This window comes from Tenrec ecaudatus, chromosome 11, assembly GCF_050624435.1.
Source record: "Tenrec ecaudatus isolate mTenEca1 chromosome 11, mTenEca1.hap1, whole genome shotgun sequence".
NCBI lineage: Eukaryota > Metazoa > Chordata > Mammalia > Afrosoricida > Tenrecidae > Tenrec > Tenrec ecaudatus.
Window position 1 is genome coordinate 15543937 of NC_134540.1, and position 22300 is coordinate 15566236.

General features: G+C 48.7%; 1 protein-coding gene across 1 annotated transcript; it reads left to right on the forward strand.

The window, feature by feature from the left end:
- Positions 1-989: 989 nt before the first annotated feature.
- On the forward strand, positions 990-21040 carry STOML3 (stomatin like 3). Its single transcript, XM_075563564.1, has 8 exons — positions 990-1063; positions 8962-8991; positions 9584-9677; positions 9759-9831; positions 14843-14925; positions 17021-17224; positions 18644-18778; positions 20674-21040. Exons 1-8 carry the CDS (start codon positions 990-992, stop codon positions 20896-20898), a joined length of 918 nt encoding a protein of 305 aa, XP_075419679.1. The 3' UTR covers positions 20899-21040.
- Positions 21041-22300: the final 1260 nt, after the last annotated feature.

Genomic DNA, 22300 nt, shown 5'->3' on the forward strand with positions numbered 1-22300 from the left:
CTGGCCCTGCCTGTTCATGGGTGTCTTGGCTGAAGGGTGTCCACCCTCCTGTTTTCTTTCTGAGAATGTGGAGCAGGCAGTGACTTTTCCACCCTACATACTAGCCAAAGGAGCCCTGGTGCTGTCTGATAAGCCTTGAACTGCTCAACCCGAGGTGGATGGTTCAAACCCACCAGCTGCTCTTCAGAAGAAACACGAGGCTGTTGCCCCCACAAAGATTTACAGCCTCAAAAATCCTACATAGGGTCTCTGGGAGTTGGAATTGAGCAGACAGCAGCGGGTTTGGTTTGGGACATGCTATCCCGTGGAAGGCCTGCACGATGCAGATGACACAACCTTGAAGCACATGCTGATGAAGATCAAGATTGCAGCCTTCAGTGGGGACTACACTCAATGTAAAGGAAACGGAACTCTTCCCAAGTGGACCAATAGGTGACATCATGATAAATGGAGAAAAGACTGAAGCTATCATGGATCTCATTTTGCCTGGATCACAGTCAGTGTTCATGGAAACAGTGCTCACGAGATCAAACATTGAGTGAATCTGCAGCACAAGGCTTAATTTCATTTAATTTTTTTTCAAAACCCTTCTATTGGGAGCTAATACAGATAGCATATTATTCCACAGTTCAGTCCTATCAAGCAGTAGTGTACAATTGCTACTGTAATCAGTTTCAAAACCTTCTCTTCCTTCTTGAACTTCTTGATATCAGTTCCCCTTTCCCCTCCCCCACCTCTCCCCAACAAGATTTCTCTAGTGTTGAAAAGCTAGGATGTTACTTTGAGGTCAAAGGTGCACCTGACCCAAGCCATGGTGTTTGGAATATCCTCATATGTATGTGATAAAGTTGGACGTTGAATAAGGAAGACAAGGAAGAAGACAGGCTTTAGAATTACGATGAAGAATATTAAAAGTACTATGGACTGCTAAAAGAACAAACAAAGCTGCCTCGAAAGAAATGCAACCAGAGTGCTCTGTAGAAGCAAAGATGGCGAGGCTTTGTGTCTCGTACTTTGACCATGTTACCAAGAGAGACCAGTCTCTGGGCAGTCACTACGCGTGGTAAAGTACAGGGGCAGCAGGGGCACAGAAAAAAGAGGAGGGCCTCGATGAGATGGACGGACACAGTGGCTGCAACGTTGGGCTCGAACATAAGGACATTTGTGAGGATGGAGCAGCACTGGGCGGAGTTTCAACTGGTTTCTTGATGGCTCTTAACAACAGCAACCAGTCCTTATATATCTCGTGTCATCCACCTTGAACGCATTGTCACCTGAAAGGCAGGCCTTTGCCCTGGAGCCCTGCAGCCAATCTTGTCATTCCAATTGGGAGAAGAAATATAACTTTTATTCAATGGTGCCACCAGCAAGGAGACCAACAGTGTTTGAGATCAAACTCCAGAAAGAATATGTACTCTTACTTTGGAATTTTCACCTTGGGAAATTATGTATAGAATGTTTTTACATTAACTCAAGGTTCACTGGTAATCAGGGGGAAACACTTGTTGACCGGGAGCAAGCAAACAGAAAGAAAGTAGCGAGAGAGAGTGAGAGCGAGAGAGAAGCCAACAGTCAGATTCCTTTAGTCTTAGGCCAGCCTCAGGATGTCTTTGTTGAGCACCTTGATGGCAGGGCCTCACTATTAATCACTAACTAAAAAAATAAATAAAACCCCAACTCACTGCCACCGTCAATATGACTCATTGTGACCTGAGGCCAGTGAAGAACTGTCTGTGCATTTCTGAGACTCTGTATGGGAGTAGATGGACCAGGAGTGGCTGGTGGTTGCTCAGTGGGTAACCACTATACCACCAGGCCTCCCTCAATCACTAACAGTCAGCTAAATAAGGGAAGATGCTCAGAGTCCCCTGGCCCTTCTAGGTGACATCTGCATTGAGCCTATTTGCCTGTGAGCAAAGGATAAGATGTAAAATCCCACAGATACTGCATTTAGCAAGGGGTCCCCCCCTAAGTACCGTAAGTAAAATAACTTGGGGTACAATAATATTAAGAAAAGGAAGTCATGTTTGGTCCAGCTGAGAGTTAGCGGGATTGACTCAATAGCCACAACCACGGACTCAGCCCTCCCCACCACGGATTCCAACATCACGAGGATGCAGCAGGACTGGGCCAAATGTCATTCTGGTACACAGAAGCTCGCCGAGGAGTTGCCCTTTAATGTGCTGGCAGCTAACAACAATGTGTAATCACCGCCTAAATCAAGATATGGAACATATCTGATAGCTCCCTAAAAGGGGCTCCTTCCCAGTTAGTACCCCAACCATCACCAGTCTCGCCACCCGGAAATGGCTACCCTCCTACCCTCTCACATCATGGATTCATTTTGGTTGTCCTTGAGTGGGATCACGCACACGAAACCGAATGGGATAGACTCTTAGACTTGGAATCCCAAAGGTATGTGCTCTCATGTCTGGCTTCTTTTGCTCCGTATTTTGTTGATGAGAGGCAACCCTGTTTGGCCTGTGGCAGTAGTGTGCTCTGCTCATGTTTTGAATGTGATTCTTTTGTATGGCTCTACCCTGATTTTATCCGGCCCTTTTGCACTCGGTAGATTTGGGCTGCTCTTTATTTCTTGGCTTTGATGAGGAAAGTTTCAGTGAACGTCCTCGACATTTTTTTTTAAATTGTCATGAGCACTGGTTTCTCCCAGGTCTCCCCAACAAGTGGAATGCTGACTCATTGAGTAGATGTACACCATACGTGACTTCGATCGATGCTGGCAAACGCTGTGGTTGTACGCATGTCCACTCCCCACACTGCAGATGGGAATCCCAGGTGCTCCGCACAGGAGGGAAAGCTGGGCTCATCAGCCTTTCGTTTTTGCCATGACACAAGAGTCACAAGCCCCAAGAGACAGAGACGACACCAGCCGAGACAATAGGGACAAATCAGTCCACTGCTACCCTGGGCTTGATTTTTAAGTTTTCGTTTCCCAGATGAGTAACGTACGCCAAGCTTTTTGGTTGTCTTTGCACAGTTTTGCTACTTGTAAACAGCTGTCGGCTCCGCAAGGAAAAAGCCATCTACAGTAAGGCAGGAATGGAGGCAGAGCTTGTACTAAGGAGCCCAGTAGGGTCGCGGTTACACCTCGGGTTGCTATTGGCAGTGAGTTGAGTCACTCAACTGGTCTGCAAACACTGATGGCCTCGACGAAGTTGGGAAGTCAGCAACAGACCGCTCTGTGGTCGTTGTTCAGGATCTTAGAGTAGGTTCTGATAGGGGCCCCACGTACAATAGAAACACTGCGCCGTCCCGCCCTGTCCTCACAGTCACCCCTATGTTTGTGCCCATTATCGCGGCTCCTCCTTCAGCCCGATTCATGAAGTACCTTCCTCTTTTTCCTTGACCCTCCACTTTGCCAAGCATGCTGTGTTTCCTCAGAGACTCGATTCTCCTGAGACCTTGTCCAAGGACTGTGTCTGAAGCGCTGGATTCCAAGGAGCATTCAGGCTGTCCACCTCCCAGGACAGATTTGACCATGGGGCCGGCGGTCCGTGACCGGGTCGGCATTCTTTGCCAACGCTGTAGTTCAAATGCATCGCTTCCTACGGCCTTCCTTATTCGCCACCCAGCTTTCAGGTGAATATGAGGGGATTGAAGATGCCAGGGCTTGGTCAGGTGCACCTAGTCACCCTAGCACACTTAATTTACTAAAATCCATTTCCACCTCGAATATCATCTAGGTGGGGTTAGTGATTGGGGAGCTTCTCCTCTGGTTCCTGGCCTCAGGCAAATAACTTTGAGTGTTTACCCCTGGTCCCCGGGGAGAATCAGAGCCTCCCCTGGTGACGTTGAGTGGTGTCCAAGTGCCAGTAACCATGCCCCAGAGACATGCCTCCGCAAGTGAAGCTCAGCTTGGCTTCATCATCTACGTCAATCCAAGGAGCCACGATGGCACTGGCCCCTGCTGGAAGAAATGATGCATCAGGATTGTAGCCTTGCTGCCAGTCCGAGCACCGTGCGGGTGTCACCTGACTTTAAAAAGACTGCGAGGGTGGCGGTGTGATGGCAGCACTCACCATGGAAGGAGGAGGGTTGGTCTTGGTTATCTCGAGAGTCCTTGCACCTGACGCCCCACAGCGGGGCCTCCCGCTCCCTGGGTTTCGCTCCCCCTTCCTCTCTGCAGAATGAAAGGAGGGTATTTGGGAAGCATGCTGTTGCTCTTTGTCACCACCACATTCAGAAGGGATGTCACCACTTTTTTTTTTTTTTTTAACCAGCCCTGAACTTTCCTGGAAGTAAGCCCAGGGTAGCAGTGGACTGGCTCGTCTCTATTGTCTCCGCTGCTGTCATCTCTGTGCCTTGTTAGACTCTCATCCTCCAAGACACGTTCTTTGGTGTTCGCTCCTGGTACCTGCACTTTGGACACATGCACCTCCTGGTACCTGCACCTCGGACACCTTGTAACATGACTGTGGCTGTTAGCTGCCGTGAGCTTGCACAACCGTGCTGACTGTGGGGAAGCAGATTGCCAGGCTTTTCTTCTTAGTCTTGACCTGGAAGTTCTGCTGACACTTGTTCAGCCTCACAGCAACACCCAAATGTCCATCCCCTTACAGACGGGTTGTCGCTGTGCTTGGGGTGCGCGCAACTCCTTAGATTTACATTACGTGAATGAATGTTGAATGAGAAACCGGGGAGGTTGACCAGGATGGCCCAAATCCACGGCTCTCCCAGGAAGCCAGCATGTGATTAGTGTTCTATGGCCGTGTGACAGTTACCCACAGAACATAGCACCTTCCCATATCACATCAAGCAGAAAATGATGAGCTGTCATCAGCACTCTGTGGACGGCTGCCCCGGTCCAGTTCCACCATCTTTCAGCATCTGGAAGGTGCCATGTTTGGGCAGAGTCAGAGATGGTAGGTATCTGGGCTTTCGGATGGTCCTTTGCCACGCAGCCCCAGTTTGTCCTTTCAGTTATCTTTGTAATTCTCAAATCCACTTCTCCTGGCTTTCGCTCCTAGGGGGTGGGCGACGTCAAAGGCAGCCTGTGAGAGATTTGCTGGGCTGGGAGCCTGTGGTCCCCCACAGTGCCATGCTGGGCTCTTACCAGGCATGGAGCCTGCAGGGAGGAGCTCACTCTCACTGCACTTCACTCTAACCAGAGCTAATGACACCCCAGGCTCTACCGAGTCTCAGAACAGCAGAGACATGGGTAATCCCAGAGCCCAGGTGTACGTCTCAGAAGATTAATCACAGCCCAGCCTCGCCTCTCTCCACCAGTTCAGGTCTTGGCAGAGCTTACCCTCAAGCATAGCCCCTAAGGAGCCATGAACCCAGTTACTATCTCTGTAGATTTACGGAGGTAAATCACCTTAAGGTCTCTCCTGGATTTCATCTTCAGAAAAACATTCAAAAGCAAAACAAAAATGCACAACAAAAGCAAAGTCAAACAGATAAAATCATCAATTGAGAAGAAAGCAGAAAGTATTAAAAGTTTTAGAGATCAAGTGACAGGGTGCTACATTTTGACCTCACTGCATCTGCAACAATCCTCTTTCCAGTGCACTCTGCACGATAGCCAGGCTGTCCCCATGCCCGGTCTTTGGTCAGAGGGAATGCACCAGAGCCTTAGTTTAAATCATGGGTTCCCCCTTCATTTTTTTTTAATTGAAACAACTTTAAAATGAGTCCAAAGGGATATCACATGATAAGCTATTACATTTTAACTACGTCTCCCATAATCAACTTAACAATGCTCTCCGTCTGATAATAAGTCTATTCGTATCCTTCAACTAAGATCAGAGGGATTCTCTGGAGGCTTAGTCCAGGTGGGGACCCTGCAAATGGATTTGGGGCTTCCTCTGTCACCCAGAGTCTTCTGCGAATGAGGTGTTCACAATTTTAGCTCTGACACCCTTCCATTCTTCAGATTTGGATTTGATTCTTCACCATCCTTGGATCACGCAGGCTGGTGTGTTTGTTGACATCTCACTTAGATGGCTGCTTGTGGGAAACAGCCTTTAAGACAGCTGCCCTTGCAGTTAGCCATTCAACATGCAAGCCACTACATCACCGGAGCTCCTGAAAGCAGCCTTACATCGATCAGAACAAGTTATGTTATTAGAACAAGTTACAGACACTTGTTCTAATAAACTGAGACACATGCTTATGATACAGAATGAAGGCAGAGGTTGATCTCTCTGTGCTGGCATGGACATATACCCAAGGTACACTAAGTCCCCACTTCCTGCCTATCAGAGTATTGCATTGTGGTGGCTTGCATGTTACTGCGACGCTGCGAGCTATGCTGTCTGCATTTCAAATATCAACCAGGTAGATGAAATAAGGAGAAAAACCTACTTCCCCACACCAGCCAATAAAAACACTGCGTCTTTCTTAAAACCCCACGACTGAGCATTCATCTAAGGTACAGATACGGATCGCCTCCTGTCTGGAGGAATGGAGAGCTATGAAAATTAAAGACGCATGCAAACAATCTAACAGGCCAAGGAATCATGCAAACATCAGCCTCCAAGACCCTGGGACCAGAAGAACTAGATGGTGCCCGGCTACCACTATCAACTGCTTTGAAAGGGATCACATTAGAAGGTCCTGGATAGAATGGGAGCAAAAGGTGGAACAAAACTCAAAGTCATAGAAGAGATTAGGCTTTTGGTGGAAGAGAGCCTGTTGGGGCCCCGCAGATTGAGGCCTTCATAATGACCCTTCAGGTCTAGAACTGAATTCATCCCTATGGCTCAATTTTCAGACACACTATAGATAGACCTGACACACAACAGATACACAGTCGACAAGGGGAACAACCATCCTGGTTGAGATACTTGCATCTTAGAGCAATCCAACATTTGAGATAAAGACAAGGACAAGGCTCTCCTCCGAAGGGCGAGGAGAGAAGGAGGCAAGAAACAGGGGAGGTGGAACGAGGGGTGCTGTGTGAGGGGCATGGCAATGAATGAGATGAAGAAAGTGCGTATGAATTGTCCAAGTAGAATAGACAATCTGCTCTGTAAACCTTCACCCAATTCATAACAAAAAGTTAAACACACAAACAGGAAACCCCCCCAACTCCACAGATCACAAAGGAATATCATTGGAAACCTCGGCCCATTAACTTTGGATGCATCATCAGAAGTGACCAGTCACAGGAGAAGCACATCCATAGAGGATCAACAAAGACAAAAGACACCCTCAATGAGATGGGTTGAAACAACGGCAAAAACAATAGACTCACGCATACCAGCCACTGGGAGGATGGCACCAGGACCAGGCAGTGTTTTGTTCTGTGAAACTGGAGAATGTTCCATGGCCTGCCAGAAGAACAAACAAATTCATCTTGAAGGAAGAACAACTAGAATGCTCTTTAGAGGCCAGGAGGACAAGACTACGTCTCATGTACTTTGGACATGTTATCATCATGCATGATATCCTAGTCCCCGGAGAAGGATATTATGCATAATAGAGGGTCAGTGAAAGATAGGCCTTCAAGGAGATGGATCGACAGTGTGGCTGCAACAATGGGCTCAAGCATAATAGCAATTGTGAGGATGACACAGGACTGGGCAGTGTTTCATTTTGTGGTATAAAGGGTCGCTATGGGTCAGAATGCTCAGACACCCAAAACAGCAATTAACAACTAAAAAAACTCATTAATAAGCAAAAGACAACAAAGATCTTATGTCTTTTTTCTTTCATGAATGACACTCCAACCTATCTCAATGTGACCGAAAGGTTATATTTTAGGAATGTAAACTTTTGAGTATGTAAACAAGTTCCGTTTTAACATCCCCCCATTCCAACTTTCTGTGAATTGGTTGAAGGCTTGCACATTGTATCAGTTTTCCATGATCCAATTCCTACACTTTTTGTTTCATCTCCTTGATTGGAGTCTACACAATGTAATACTGTTCGGTCCCACTTGCCTCTGGTTTCCTGGTTTCCTACCTTCTTCTTTTCTAACTCTTTTGAACTTTGTCTTTAAATCGATGCTTCCCTTGTGACCTTCAACTGTCAGCTAGTCTCAGGTGAGCTTACATCATGAGTGTCACTTGAAGTTGTCGATTGCTTGGCTGAGCAGGGATCCATGAGGATGAGTTCATTTCCAGGACTAAAGGGTGATTAAAGAAAGCTCCGATTACTAATATTATGTGAGTTCGTCTGGATATTTTAGAGAAACAAATCCACAGAAACTCATGTATAAGAGAGAGTTTTACGAAAAGGTTAAGTGCGCATCGAGAAACATCCCAACCCAGTGCTGCCCAACCCCACAAGTCCAACATTAACCCATATGTCCAACACCAATCCACAAAGTCCTCCTCCATCTCACAAACCAGAGGCAATGATGCCGACTGCAGGAGAAAAGCCGAGTCAGTGAGCATGTAAGCATCTCAGCGCTGGCAGGGGTCTCCTCACGGCTGCTCCAGCACCCAGGGCTGCATTGGGGTAGGTCCATATTACTTCACCTTAGGGTTGTCTTGCAGGAAGTGAGCCTTGCCAGCTGAATCAGGGAACTGCCTAAGGCAGCTGAACCCTGGTCCGACCATCAGAAAGCAAGAGACCCGAGAACTAGAAAGGCGAGGCTTACTGAGCCATTTATCCCTGTGCCATTCAATTAACCCCACATGTGTAAATCAGCCAGGTTGGCACAATAAACTAACTCCGTATGTCTTTTAAAGGACTTTTGTCCTCGAAATATATTAATACTAAAAATGTATCTCAAGCTGAGATCTTTCATGCATCAGAATGCAACAACCAAAAAGACCAGAAAGTACCTAGTGAGGATAGAAACAGGCATGATCACAGTTACAGGTGGGACCACAGAAGCAGGAATGGGGGAATGGGACCCTGATTGGGACATGTACATTATGAGATAGAAGGGCTTACAAGATTGTTCCAGGCTTTCCGATCAAGGCAGTCAGGACACGACTGATAGGGCTTGACTCGACTCATGACTAGTTGACCCCTGTTTGTTCTCAGTACAGTGCCCTCCGTCAAGGACACACCTAGGTAAGCCCTCAGGAGAGACTACACCTACCTGGGATGGCTGCAGAGGAGTGGAGGTCATCTACTTTCCTATGCACTCTGCCTGAGGTCATGGCCGTCTCCATTCTTGCTTCCTTATAGGAGAGAATTCAATGGAGACCAATCTCCATGAGGACTCTCCACATGGACTTGGGGCTGTCACTTCCACCTATGTTGTTGTAGGTGCTGTCGTCACAGCAGAAGGAAACACTGCTGGTCCTGCCCCATCCTCACAATCGTCATCCTTGGTAAACCAGGGTGCTCAGAATTTAAGTGCTGATACAGTGTGCTGCGAATGATAAACCCTATCAATTTCATGGTAAATACCACTGTTGGCTGCCGTGAGGTTCTTCTTGGGAGAGGCGGGTCAATTTTAATTTTTAAACACAAAGGGAGATCTGTTATTTGCCTGTGTTCATGTTTGTTCCTTTTCATGACCTTCATGACCGTGTTCTCCTTGTCAGCAATGGTGACCTTGGCCAGTCTCTGATCAGTGCCTTCTCCCAGGTACTGACTGCTTTTCTAAGAGCCGCGCCCATTACAGGCTTCTTCCTTCATGTCCCCTAGGCATCAACAGTAAACGGCTGGGCGTCTGCGGCTGGATCCTGTGGTCCCTCTCTATGCTGTTGATGATCATTACCTTCCCCATTTCCATATGGATGTGTTTGAAGGTAATGCCTTGGGAAATACAGCAGGCTCTCCTTAAGAGCTGATGAGCCATTAAGACTAAATGTTCTCTCTTAATTCCTTAGATCATTAAGGAGTACGAACGAGCTGTTGTGTTCCGACTGGGACGCATCCAAGCCAACAAAGCCAAAGGGCCAGGTATGACACTGGGGCTGCTCCTAGAAAGATGAGCGGGCACCTATTGCTGGGAAGACTACCACCAGGCTTGCCCCCAGTGGTGCCTACTGAGAGTGTTAGGGTTCTGGAGTGGGTTGTACCCTGGTTCTTTGCTTCGCATGCTGAAAGTTCTCACTGGAGCCTGTTTTATAATCCAAGTGAGTTTTTATGAAGGAACGGAAAAGTTTCAGGTTTTACAGTCGCAAAAGGATACACGCTGTTTCTGGAAAGCATGCTGAGCCTCGTGGAAGCCGTGCTGGGGTTCAAGCTGGGCACCAGGAACCACATGGAAAAGAACACCCACACATGGGGCACTGGGGAGTCCCCGGAGACGAAGTGCATGTGGGTCCCGAGGCAGGGGGGTGAGACCTCCACCCTCCGCCTGCCCCTGAAGAGAAGCAGAGTGAAGAGGCCAGGCCTTCCCGCAGCTGGGGTAGTTCACGCCTCTAGCTGGGGAGCCATGGTTGAAGGTATTGGTCGACCCTCTTGGCTGAGTTCAGCCACACCTGCACGATGTCACGGGTCTAGGTGGCTTTAGGCATGGGTCTCACCTGCACTAGGGGGCTTGGTTTGGGCATGCTCAGTTTGAATAGGTGTCCAATTAGTGTGTTTGATCTCTTTCCAACCCTTGTATTGGGACCCTTTGCAGGCATGTGGCGACAACCTCCTTGGTCCCTAACTAGCAACCTAATAAGAGCTGAAGAAAAATCAGGGGGGCGGGGGGCTGGAGCCACTGTCTTTCTGTCCAACAGAATCACCCAACCAGTTGCCATGGGGTCAGCCCTATGCATGGCTAATCCGCAGGTGTTAGCCTGGAACGGTGCTCCAGCGGACTTCCACCCTTTAGCAAGTTCCCTCAGACAGACAACATAATCAGCTTGTCACATGTTTGGACATGGAATATCTTTGGATGCTGAGCAAATAGATCCCAATTTGGCGCGCAAATACATGGTAGTTCTAATGTAACAAGACATGGCGGGTGCTTTTTTTGTTTTTCATTAAAGTTTCCATACTATTCCATTCCAGAAGGTTCCTTAGAATCTGCTCTTCTCAGGCTGTCATCATCCTTCCCAGGAGAAAGTGGAGAAACAACACTGACCAGGCTCTTCCTTGTTTAGAAAACAAATGAAACTATTTTATTTTATTAAAATATAATTTTGTTTCCTGCAAAAGTTTACCTAGCGGGTGAGGTTCTCCTTTAGCAATTTCCATACAATCTGTTCACCGGCCTTGGTTGTGTTTCTCACCAGGTGTCAACCTCATCATTTTTTCCATTCTCGTTGTACCGTTTCCAAGCGTCTCGTTTCTCTGGCCCCTTGTTTTCTTTCCAGCGTCTTGGTGCCTTCTTAAATGTCACTGTTGGTAGGGAATGGGAGGGAGAGGCTAGAGAAGAAGCCCGTGTTCTAACCGTGTTTCCTGAGATGCTATGCCATGCCATCTGGTGCCTGACTATTCCTGCAGAGCGTGGCACCGTGGGCAAACACTTGGCTTCAGATAGGGATGGAGGGTCTTTGCGGAGAGACTGAGGACCAGAGTGCAGAGTGAGGTAGAGGAAGAGGAAGAGCAAAGGAGAGACACAGTCTGGAACACCAGCCTGGGCAGGAAAATCCCACACAGAGAGTAGACACCGGGTCTGAAGTTGAAGAGAAGCCAGAGGAAGAGAATTCTTTTTAGAGATGGCACCAGGTCTCTGACTCGTGCTAACTGTTCATGCACCTGGCCGCTTACTGAAAGGTTGGAGGTTCTAGTCCACTCAATGGTGCCTCCAAAGACAGGTCTGGAAATTGGACTACTGAAAATACCAATCCTTCTGAAAACCCCGTGGAGGGCAGCTCTTTTCATGCGTAACACCCATGAAGTCACCCCGGATAAGAGTGGATAAGAAAGGGTTGTGGGAAGGTAGTCGAGAGATAAAAACCCTCTAAAAATAAGATATTGATTTAATACTCATACCCTATTTGTTTGACTCATATAAAACTTCTAATATACGACTCCTCTGGCGTCACCAAAAGGCAACTCGATTTGGTTCATCACAATATTTTTAAGAGGGGCTATCAAAAACAGCATCTTTGAAGACATGCAAAACTATGGTTCTTAGCTGTATTTCTCTGATGACACAGGTTCTCTGCCTCCTGCTATGATTCCCTGGCGTAATGGTTATGCATCATACTTTGTACTGCAAGGTCAGCAGTTCAAAACCACCAACCTCTCTGAGGGAGAAGCACAGCATCTTCAACTCCCGTGAAGAGTTAGTCTCAGAAAGTGTACCCTGGCCTCTAGGGCTGCTATGCGTCGGCGGGGGCTCAATGACTGAGCGGTTATGGTTCCCTTGCTTACATTTTCCCCTCTGCCACTTGGCGGTGGTGAGATCTTTGGGGGCTGGAAGTTTCCCTGTGACACTCTCTGCTTTGCACTCCGATGGTCGTTAGTGACATACAGGACACAGTAAACACTTCTAACAGAAGCTTCCAGGTGAGGTCGATTCAAACAACCTCGTTCTGTTTGCCCAACTTCACGAAGTACCACAGAGCAAGACGCTAAGAATCAATTAAGGACGTTCTTTTAAAAATCATTGTATCGGGGTGCTTACAGCTCTTATAACATGGCATGCGTCAATTGTTTCAGGCGTATTTGTACATAGGAGGATGTTATGAAGAATTGGTGGAAACTGAAGAGCTGGAATCATCCGAGTGAAGTCAAAGAGAACAGGGCGGGCCCCTTCCCAGCTTTATTGCCTCTGGCGGCACTAAAACGGCCAGTTCAAATCCAACTGGCTCTGCAGAGGCAGCACAGTCATAGGTGAGAGGACGCCAGAGAAAGAGGTAGCTCATGGAAGCGAATTTCCCAGAAGGTTTCCGACTCACCGTCCCACGATAGCCACTCTCGTCATGCGTGCCTCTGGGGCTGTAGAGTTACCTCAGAATGCCCTAAGGGCCAGAGGGAAGTGATCCAAATGCTAATGGAAAACCTCTCCTCTTTTGGAAATGATTACTTACTCTCCAGTAATCAAACGATTAATTGGTGCTAGGAGATGTTGTTAGATTCCTCGGGTGGGAAAGAAGTCGATTTTTGGCCTCCCATGTGAGAGAATTCACACTGAAGCTTGGTTTGTGATCCAAGTGAGTTTTATAAAGGATTTTTTCAGGTTTTACAGTTCAGTACATGGGCACCTTCAGGGCACTGCACACCCACACGTGGTGCCCCTGAGGCCAGAGAAGAGAGAAACCACAGCATGCTGGGCAGAAGGCAAAGCAGCCGGTCTCTAAGTTCCGGCTCTTTAGGACCCTCCATTGGGAGGCGTGGTCAATGGTACTGGCTGACTCCATTGGCTGATTAAGTCCACCTGGCCTAGATTCGGCCCACCCAGGTGTACTGGCTTCCTGGCTCAAGGGCCTGAATTTGTGCATGTCCTCTAGCCTTTATGACTGGCTGGGCTTGCCTGATTCTCTGTAGCAACCTCCTGTAGGGGGCCTCTTGGCATGGAGCAACCCCTGGTTTCAACATGTCACTTCTTGAGTATTATTTTAGGGTGCAAAAGAGACCCCAATCTCAAATATAATTTAAGAAGCATATTTTAAAAGTCTTAAAAGGGGCAAAGACAACACAAAGATGCAGACACACCATCCCGAGGAGGAAGGCCCTCAACACAAGGTTATGACGGAGTCTGTGGATTCAGTCAGGAAGCTCGTTACATAGGCACGGAACAAAGGAAGCTGTCACCAAGGTATGGTTGGTGGCAGAACAATACATCCCAGTGACAGGTGCAACTTAGAAGCAGTAACAGGGCTGTGAGTGGGGCACATGCATTACATTAGCTAGCAGAGCTTAGAAGATTGGTCCAGGGCCTCTGACCAAGGCAGGCAGGGCATGAGTGTTAAGGCTTGACTCAGGAGTCTGCAGCCCTTGGGACTGTCCATCAAGGACACACCTAGGCAAATCCCTAAGAGACACTCCCCAGTCCTGGGCTGGCTGGAGCGGAATAGAGGCAACCCATGGTTTAGAAACGTTTAGGACCGCGAGGAAGCAAGCCCCTCTGCAGCCTTGTCCTTTGGTGCGATTCAGGCCTTTGCATGGCACTCAACCTCAAAAAACTCTTTGGAGTCTGAAAACAAGAACACAAACCTTCCTGATAAATAGGAGCTGACTGTCTCCCCCATCCTGCTGACCACTTTGGGTTCTAATCTTTGCAACTCATGCTGAAAAAGAAGATTCACCCAGGTAGTGTGAAGGATTCATCAGACCCTCAAACAAATTTTCTTACACCCACCATCCTTCACAACCCAGGTGAAGCGAAGAGTCTGCATTTGGGAGGATGCCACTCACTTGAAGGAAAACACTAGAAGTAGAAGTGCTTGTTTCAGCCGCAGGCTGGCGCCAGGAAATCTGAAACCCGGGGCAGATTTTCATTTCAGTGCTACTGCCGATGACGATGGATCCTAGCAGTCGCTGACACTCAAAGTCACAAGTTTGCTGCTTGAAACTTTTAATGCGGACACCTTGATTATAGGGAAATAAATGTCTGCAGTGTCCCTTTAAATGAATGCTCTATTCAAGACTTGGAGAGAAGGAGATTTTTCTTTTTAATCTAAAAATGAACTGTTGAGGGGCTTCAGCTTCTTATTAAAAATAGTTTCCTAGGGAGTCCTTGCCCTTTAGTTATTATTGACCGATGGGGGGGATATCCCAATTATAGGTGCCTATTTTAAAGAACACCTGAGAAATATTCATAACCCCTTGATAATAATGTACTCCCTAGCTAAGAGACAATTCATTACAGCTGTGAGCAGTTCAAAACTACCAGCCGCTCCAGGGGAGAAAGATGAGGCTGCCTGCTCCTGAGCGTTACAGTCTCAGAAACCCACAGGGGCAGCTCTACCCTGTCCGATAGGATGCCCACGAGCCAGTGAGTTTGGGCAGTACGTCTGAGACAGCTACCAGTTTTGAGATGGTTTTCAATGAGGTGAACTTTAACAGTGTGCTCTCTTTTCCACAGGCTTGATCCTCGTCCTGCCCTGCATTGACGTGTTTGTCAAAGTGGATCTCCGAACGATTACTTGCAACATTCCCCCGCAAGAGGTAACGGTGCTTGAAGATCTCCCGGGAGCCCGACCTGCATCCTCCCCTCGCCCGGCCAATGCAAACTCGACATTAGGTGTTTCAAGGGGGCGGGGAGTAAATGAACTGGTCTGTGCTTTGTCGTGCAGAATGGCAGCCAAGGCCAGAAGTTGAGTTACTGGAAAACTTGGAATGGCTGAGAGGGGGAAGACACGGTGGACGAGACCAGGGGCCAGGAGGACAGGGGCAGTACGATGCGTTCATGACCCTGAGGAGCCTTGTGGTTAGGACACAACCCTCTCCATCAGCCACTCAGAAACTTCTCCCAGTAACATGTACTTGCCTCCCCTCTGGTTTGGGCTTTTGATTTTTTTATTTTTAATCTTTGGATGCAGCACATGGGTTGAGCCTGGAGAAAGGGCAGAGATTGTACCCGTGGTCCACCTGCATCGAGACTCTCAATAACACCCCCCTCCACCACCACCGCCACCAGTGGTGGAGGCACTGTTGTTAAATGGTCCAAAGTAATAATTGGAAACAGAAATAGGGTTTAACTGGTAACTACCCGACCCTCTCACGTCAAAATGCCTCCGGAAGAGGAAAGGAAACGTGATGAGGACGTGGATAGACAGAGAGCCAGCGTCTCCACGTGCTTGGGATTCCTGCTCCCTCGTCCAGGAGCTGCTGCAGCTGGGGGCCAGTGGGTCTTTTGGGACTTCCAGAGGGGCCTGAGGGCCACTCTCAGGCTGAAGGTCTCCATACTCCCCAGGGAAGTCGCTCAGAGCCTGAATGTATAATTCAGTGCCAATCACAGAAGCCTCAGACTGTGGGCGTTTTCTGGCTTTACTATAAACCCTGACAGGCTTGCCTGCCTTCCAAGATGCTACTGGAAACCTCTCATGGGCTCCAAGGCTCCTTGGTAAATCCCGCAGCATGACTGTGGCCACCCTCTCTGAGAGGCCAGGTCTCTGTTCAGCTGCCTGAGACGGAACACGGTCTCTGGTGCCATCTATGTTTTCTAAAGAGCACTGCTGTTCGTCAAGTCGGACGAGTTCTGAAAAGCAAAGCTTGTTCTTTTCAGGGAACCTCGAGGTCTACTTCTGTGTATCGCGCCGAGTTTGGGTGCTGTGTTTTACGTTGGAATTACCTGTTCTCCTTACCCACACCCCAGAGGCCCTGGAGGGGTGGGGAGAGATTGTCAGCATCCTATACAACTGTTACAAAAACAGGTGAAGGTAGAAGGGTGGAAGAGTTTGTGCCATTCATTAGAATGACATGATATTCAACCCAAGACAGGCTTTTCATGATGGGTAGCAAGAGTTATCACGACAGGTCCACCCTCTCTTCCTGTCTCCAGAGGAGGAAGCTCCTGGACTGGCTAGCCCAGTGGTTCTCAACCTTGCTCATGCCACGGCCCTTTCATACATTCCTCATGTGCTGGTGACCTCCCAACCATAAAATTATTTTCATTGCTACTCCATCACTGTCATTTTGCTACAGTGATGAATCGGGTAACCCCTGTGAAAGGGTCGTTTAATCCCCAAAGGGGTTGTGACCCACAGGTTGAGAACCGCTGGGGCAGCATGAGGTTGTGGCTGTTAGCTGCCCTTGACTTAAGGCTAACCCAGGCACAGACCGCTGCCCAGTCCTGCGCCAGCCCCACCACATATTGGACCGCGTGATCCAGAGATCTCTAGGGATGTACTAGGTTAAAAGAGGCGGCTGTCGGGTCCTGTAAAGAAACACAACAGAGCAGGTCTACTCTGTTCTACAGGGTCACTACGAGGCACAACTGACTGGACGGCAGTGAGTTTTTGAGTGAGATCTGTAGGCCTTGCCCTGGGAGATGTTCAGAAGTCGATAACCAGACCTTTCTTTCTAGTCCATCTAAATCTGGAAGCTCCACTGAAACCGCTTCAGCATCATAGTACCCCCCACACCTCCACCGGCAGACAGGTGGTGGCTCTGCCCATGAGGTGCATGGGCTGGGACTTGAACCTGGGTCTCTCAGGTAGAAGGTCAGAATTCTGCCACTGAGCAATTGCTGTGCCCCAAATCCAGTTGTCACTTGCTGTGAATGTACTCCATGTGCCCTCACGCTGTTCTTGTCCCATAGATCCTCACCAGAGACTCCGTGACTACCCAAGTGGATGGAGTCGTCTACTACAGGATCCACAGTGCCGTCTCGGCAGTGGCCAACGTCAACGATGTCCATCAAGCCACCTTTCTGCTGGCCCAGACCACGCTGAGAAACGTCTTGGGGACGCAGACTTTGTCCCAGATCTTGGCCGGCCGTGAAGAGATTGCCCATAGCATTCAGGTAAAGAGAGCAAGGGCAAATGACCTGCATCTTTCATTCATTTCACCTGAGTCTCAGTCCTTGGGTGGTGCAAAGAGTCTAACCCAAAGGTTGGAGGTTCAAGTCCACCCAGCAGTCCCTCAGAAGAAAGTCCCGGAGGTCTGTCCTTGTTGGTGGTAGGTGTCACAGCAGAGCCTAAGCACAACAGAAGGAGTCACCTTCACAATTGTTCTTACGTTTGAGCCTATTGTTGAGACAGTTGACCAGCCATGTAAAGCAGGGCTTCAGAAGCCCAAGAAAACTCTACGAAGCAGAACACAGCTCTACTTGAGTTACTCACCGGCGACTGGTTTTTAACTGTTTCTCTAATCTCAGCAGTTCCAAGTGGACCTACATAACAAAGACAACCCATTTCCAAGTGGGGTTATAACCAGGGGAATAGAAGTTAGCATTTACAACATTCCATTTTGGGGGACACAGTTCAATGCTTAAAACCTAGCATGACCGCTTCAATGGGTCGAAGATTTTGCAGAGGAAAAAGGCTTTCCTTATTTGGGCCTCCTTCTGCTTAATTAATATTCATACATACATACATACATATATATTTATATATACCTCGCTATGACTTCACAACAGCAACCACCTACTGGAAACTGGCCCCAGAGAAAGACTTAGAACCTCTCAAACTTACCCAACAACAACATCCATGGAGTCACTGCCAAGCACCGAAAGAAAGCTAAATTATATTACTTCGAAACCTCTGAACAATCTCGAAAGGAAACCTTTCACGGATAAGAAAAGTGAGCCTCAGAGAGGTTAAGTAATTGGTCCAAAGAGGCACAGCGGCCATGGCAGGGCCAGGTCAAAGTCCAGGTCCGTCTAGGAGTCCAAGCAGTCATTGCTGGCTTCCTGAAATCAATGAAAGCTAGATTGGAGTGTCGGCTCAACTCTAGATGGAGATCCTCCATTTAATTAGGAATGGTTGGGTCCTCTATTTCCTTAGGAATGGGGGGCAAAGGTAGTGGTGGGAGGCTGCCCTCTGCAAGATCTTTCAGGTTTTTTTTCTGAAACCTTCCTGAGTTTAACTCTAAAATGTGACCCCCAGGGTAGCTCCCCTCTGAAACATGTCTCATCAAAATACTTGTAACATAGTAGACAGATCCACCCTCCAGGGATTCCCAACTCATTGCAACCCCCTGTAGGGCTTCCAGACAACCTCCTGGGTCTCCAGCAGCTGCAGCAGGTGGATTTGAACCACCCACCTTGCAGGTAGCAGCCAGCACCTAACCCACAGTACCACTGGGCCTCCTTTACTTGTGTGAAGTCATTACCAGAGGAGGGGGAAGGGGGAAACTTCCCTTGCCAATAGAAAACACATCAGAAACTCACATCGTGCCGCCGGTCTTCTGGTCACTGTTGTTTATTTTGACTCGGAAACAGACCTTACTGGACGATGCCACAGAGCTCTGGGGAATCCGGGTGGCCCGCGTGGAGATCAAAGACGTCCGCATCCCACTGCAATTGCAGAGATCTATGGCGGCCGAAGCCGAAGCTACGAGGGAAGCCAGGGCCAGGGTAAGTGCTGTTCACACTTCAATAGCAGCCACCACGTGGAAGGCAAGCTGCCTGCCAGGGAGCAGACAAGGAGGCGCTGAAGCAGGAAAGCGAGGCTTACCATCATTTTTATTACAAGGAAAACATTCTTTTCTATCCACTTGATTTGTGTTCCTGGTGACCTCCGTGTGGTTTGGAGAAGGCCTGCAATCCGTAGATTTTCAGCAGCTGCGAGGGCTCAGCAGTAGACTGAAGAAAAGAACAGACACTTCTGAGGTACCTTGGGTAGATTTGAACCTCTCAATTAACCGCTCAAGTCATGACCTATCAAGGAGCCCTGGTGGCATCGTGGTTATGCGTTGGGCTGCTCACTGCAAAGTCAGCTGTTCAAAACCACCAGCTGTCCTGAAGGAGAAAGATGAGACTTTCTACTCCTGTCAAGAGTCACAGAGTCTCAGAAACCCCCACGGGCAGGTCTGCCCTGGTCAGGCCAGGATGACGAGAAAATAAATCCAGTGACACTCCCATATGTACAAGAAACAGCTTGAGATCAAGAAGTATAAATAGCATGCTTGGCTGTTAGTTGAAAGGTTGGAGGTTCTCATCCACCCAAGGCCTCTCGTGAGATTGAGCGGAGAAGCTCTATTGGACCCTCTTGCAGTATTTACGTGGCTTTTTTCTACCCCCTTACCTTGTCTGCTAAGCTTCAGCAGCCCAAACCTAAACTTGGCCATGGCTGCAGTGAATGCCACCCCCACCCCCAGCCGCCCCCTTGGGGTTGTGGCCAAGTTCCAAGCCATTCTTTGGAAAATCTACAGACCAGAAGAGGAGTGGCAATATTTAAAAGATTTCCAGTGGCTGTTATCAAGACTGGCACTTGCTACTTATTTGTAATCAGGAGCGGAAAGAATAGGAACGAATCTTACTTGGTGTGCATGACACTCAGTTGGCAACAGAATGAAATGGAACCATCTCCGTGATAAGTAACAACAACCAAGTCAGTTGTTCAGGACTTGGATTTCAGACTCCCTGAAGAGGAACGAGGCAGCCAAGATGACGAAGCAGCCAGGTATCCAAGAACATGGTCAGGATAGATGGCCAAATAGACATTGTGTTCAAGGTGGTGTTTTTATTCCTGAATCCAGGGACTCACGGTTTATTAAAGCTCTCTCCCGCTTCCTGCAACCTCCTGCCATCTCTCTAATCCCATAAGGATGTGAAATGCTTTTCTTTGCAAAAGAAGTAAGTAGATAAACCTCAGGAAGCAAAGTGCAAGTGGACAGAAAGGGACCAATATGTTCTTGGTATTAGGTGTCCTCAAGGCAGTTCTGGTTCAGAGCGACCCTATGTGCAATAGGTCCTGCACAGCCTCACATGCGTGATTACAGCTGAGCCCAATGTTGCAGCCCTGTGCCTATCCATCATGCTGATGGTCTTCCTCCACCAGCTACGATGTCCTTCTCCAGGGACTGCTCTCTCCTGATAACATGGCCATGACACGGGAAACACAGTCCTGCCATTCTTGCTTCTGAGGAGGATTCTGGTTGTAGTTTTTCCAAGACATATTTGTTTGTTCTGCCGGCAACCCATGGTATTTTCCATATTCTTCGCCAGCACCATAAAGAGTGTAGTGGCCATGCATTGGGCTGCGAACCTCAAAGTTGGCAGTTTGAAACCATGAGCTGCTCCATGGGAAAAAGACGAGGCTCTCTACTCCCGTGCAAAGTTACACTCTCAGAAACGCACAGGGGCAGTTCTACCGGTCCTGTAGGGGCGCTATGAGTCAGCATCCACTCGATGGCAGTGAGCTGAATAGCTTAGTGGATCCTAAGGGTACCAGCTAAGAGTTGGAGGAATCCACTCACCGACAGGAGTGAACTTTTGTGTCTGAATTGGCTTCTTTCTTGTCGTTCCAGGTCGTGGCAGCCGAAGGCGAAATGAATGCTTCCAAATCTCTCAAGTCAGCCTCCATGGTGCTGGCTGAGTCCCCCATTGCTTTGCAATTGCGGTACCTGCAAACGCTGACCACCGTGGCCACGGAGAAGAATTCCACTATTGTCTTTCCTCTGCCCATGAACATCCTGGAGGGCATTGGGGGGATTTGCTACGACAACCATAAGAAGGCTCCCCAGAAAGCCTGAGGTTCCCCCTGCAAGTAGCCAGCCCATTGCCTAGGGAGTCTGATCTATTTCGACTGAGCAGCCAGCCATTACAGGCAGCTCAAGCAGAGTAACCCCACAGCTGGTGCAGGACCAGCAACGAGATGGTAGGGAGGCTGCAGGAGCAACGCCGCAGAAATGACTTTTCTTTGTGAGAGCCTAGACACCTTTGTACTGTGCTAGCCGCCCCTCACTGAACCTGCCTCTGACTTGCTGCAAGGCAGTGTTCAGCAGGGGAAGTGGAAACTTTCGTTGGGGAGGGGGCGGGGGGGGGGGGGCGGGGCGCAAATGATGAAGATTTCAGCTTTCTATTTGAAGACGCACTTCAACTCCTCTGTAGAGTAGCCTCGGTCTCCTATTTCAGTAGATATTTACTGGATAATCCTAAACGAATTCTTAAATCACTTCTCCTTACAATAAAACAAGCTTCAAGGTGACTCATGTGATGATTGGTGTGGGTTTGGAAGAGAAGCGGGTGGCCCTGACTTCCCGAGGCAATGTCCTCTCCCATCACACAAGACACACGGTCCTCAAATCACAAGCCCCGCGCTCTTGCCGTAGGTTTTCCTGGTGGGACTGGTGGCCAATGCTCAGCTGCCTCAGGCCTTTGTCCAGGAGCACCGTGGGGCACAGCTGTGAGGCACCCACTGGGCGGCTCACTGCCAGGTCAGCAGCTGGATACCACCGAACTCTCCACGGGAGAAACACAGGGCTTTCTACTCCCATAAGGAGTTGTGGTCTCAGAGGGACAGCTCTACCCTGTCCTCTAGGGTGGCCCGAGTCGGCAATGACAGTGTGACAACAGTGAGTGTGGCTTTTCGGTGGCGCACCTTTGTCTGAGGGGAGACAGGGCACATGTGGAGAGCAAGTGCCGGCCGGTGGCTCTCTCCCAAGGGAGAGGCTTGACATGTGCCAGCAGGTCGGTGTCACTGGGGAAGATCATCCTGTCGATTTCAGGTCTTTGCTCTTTATTTCCCAAAGCCGCAGGAAATGGAGCATGTTTTAGTACCCTCTACTCCAAACAAAACGAAACCCATAAAAAATTAAAAAGCGATGGAAAGTGGATATAATTGAAAGAAAAAGTGTTTTGTTCAAAGTGACTTTGCTGCCAACGGGTACAATTCCCTTTGGGGGTCAGTTTTTTGACAAGACCTGGAAGTGGTTCTGAAACTCCTTTGTGTTCCCCTGTGCTCCGCCCGCCCTCTCTGGAGTTGGAGAACAACTCATACTTTCCAGATGGAGGGTGATTTTGAAACGCCAGGCAGTTAGCTGCTTTCTACCTATCCAGGACGGTGAGAGTGAGAGCCCATGGGAACGCACATGTACACACAAACACTTCAACACTTTCCAACACGCATGCCACATAGACGCTCCACGTAGCCTT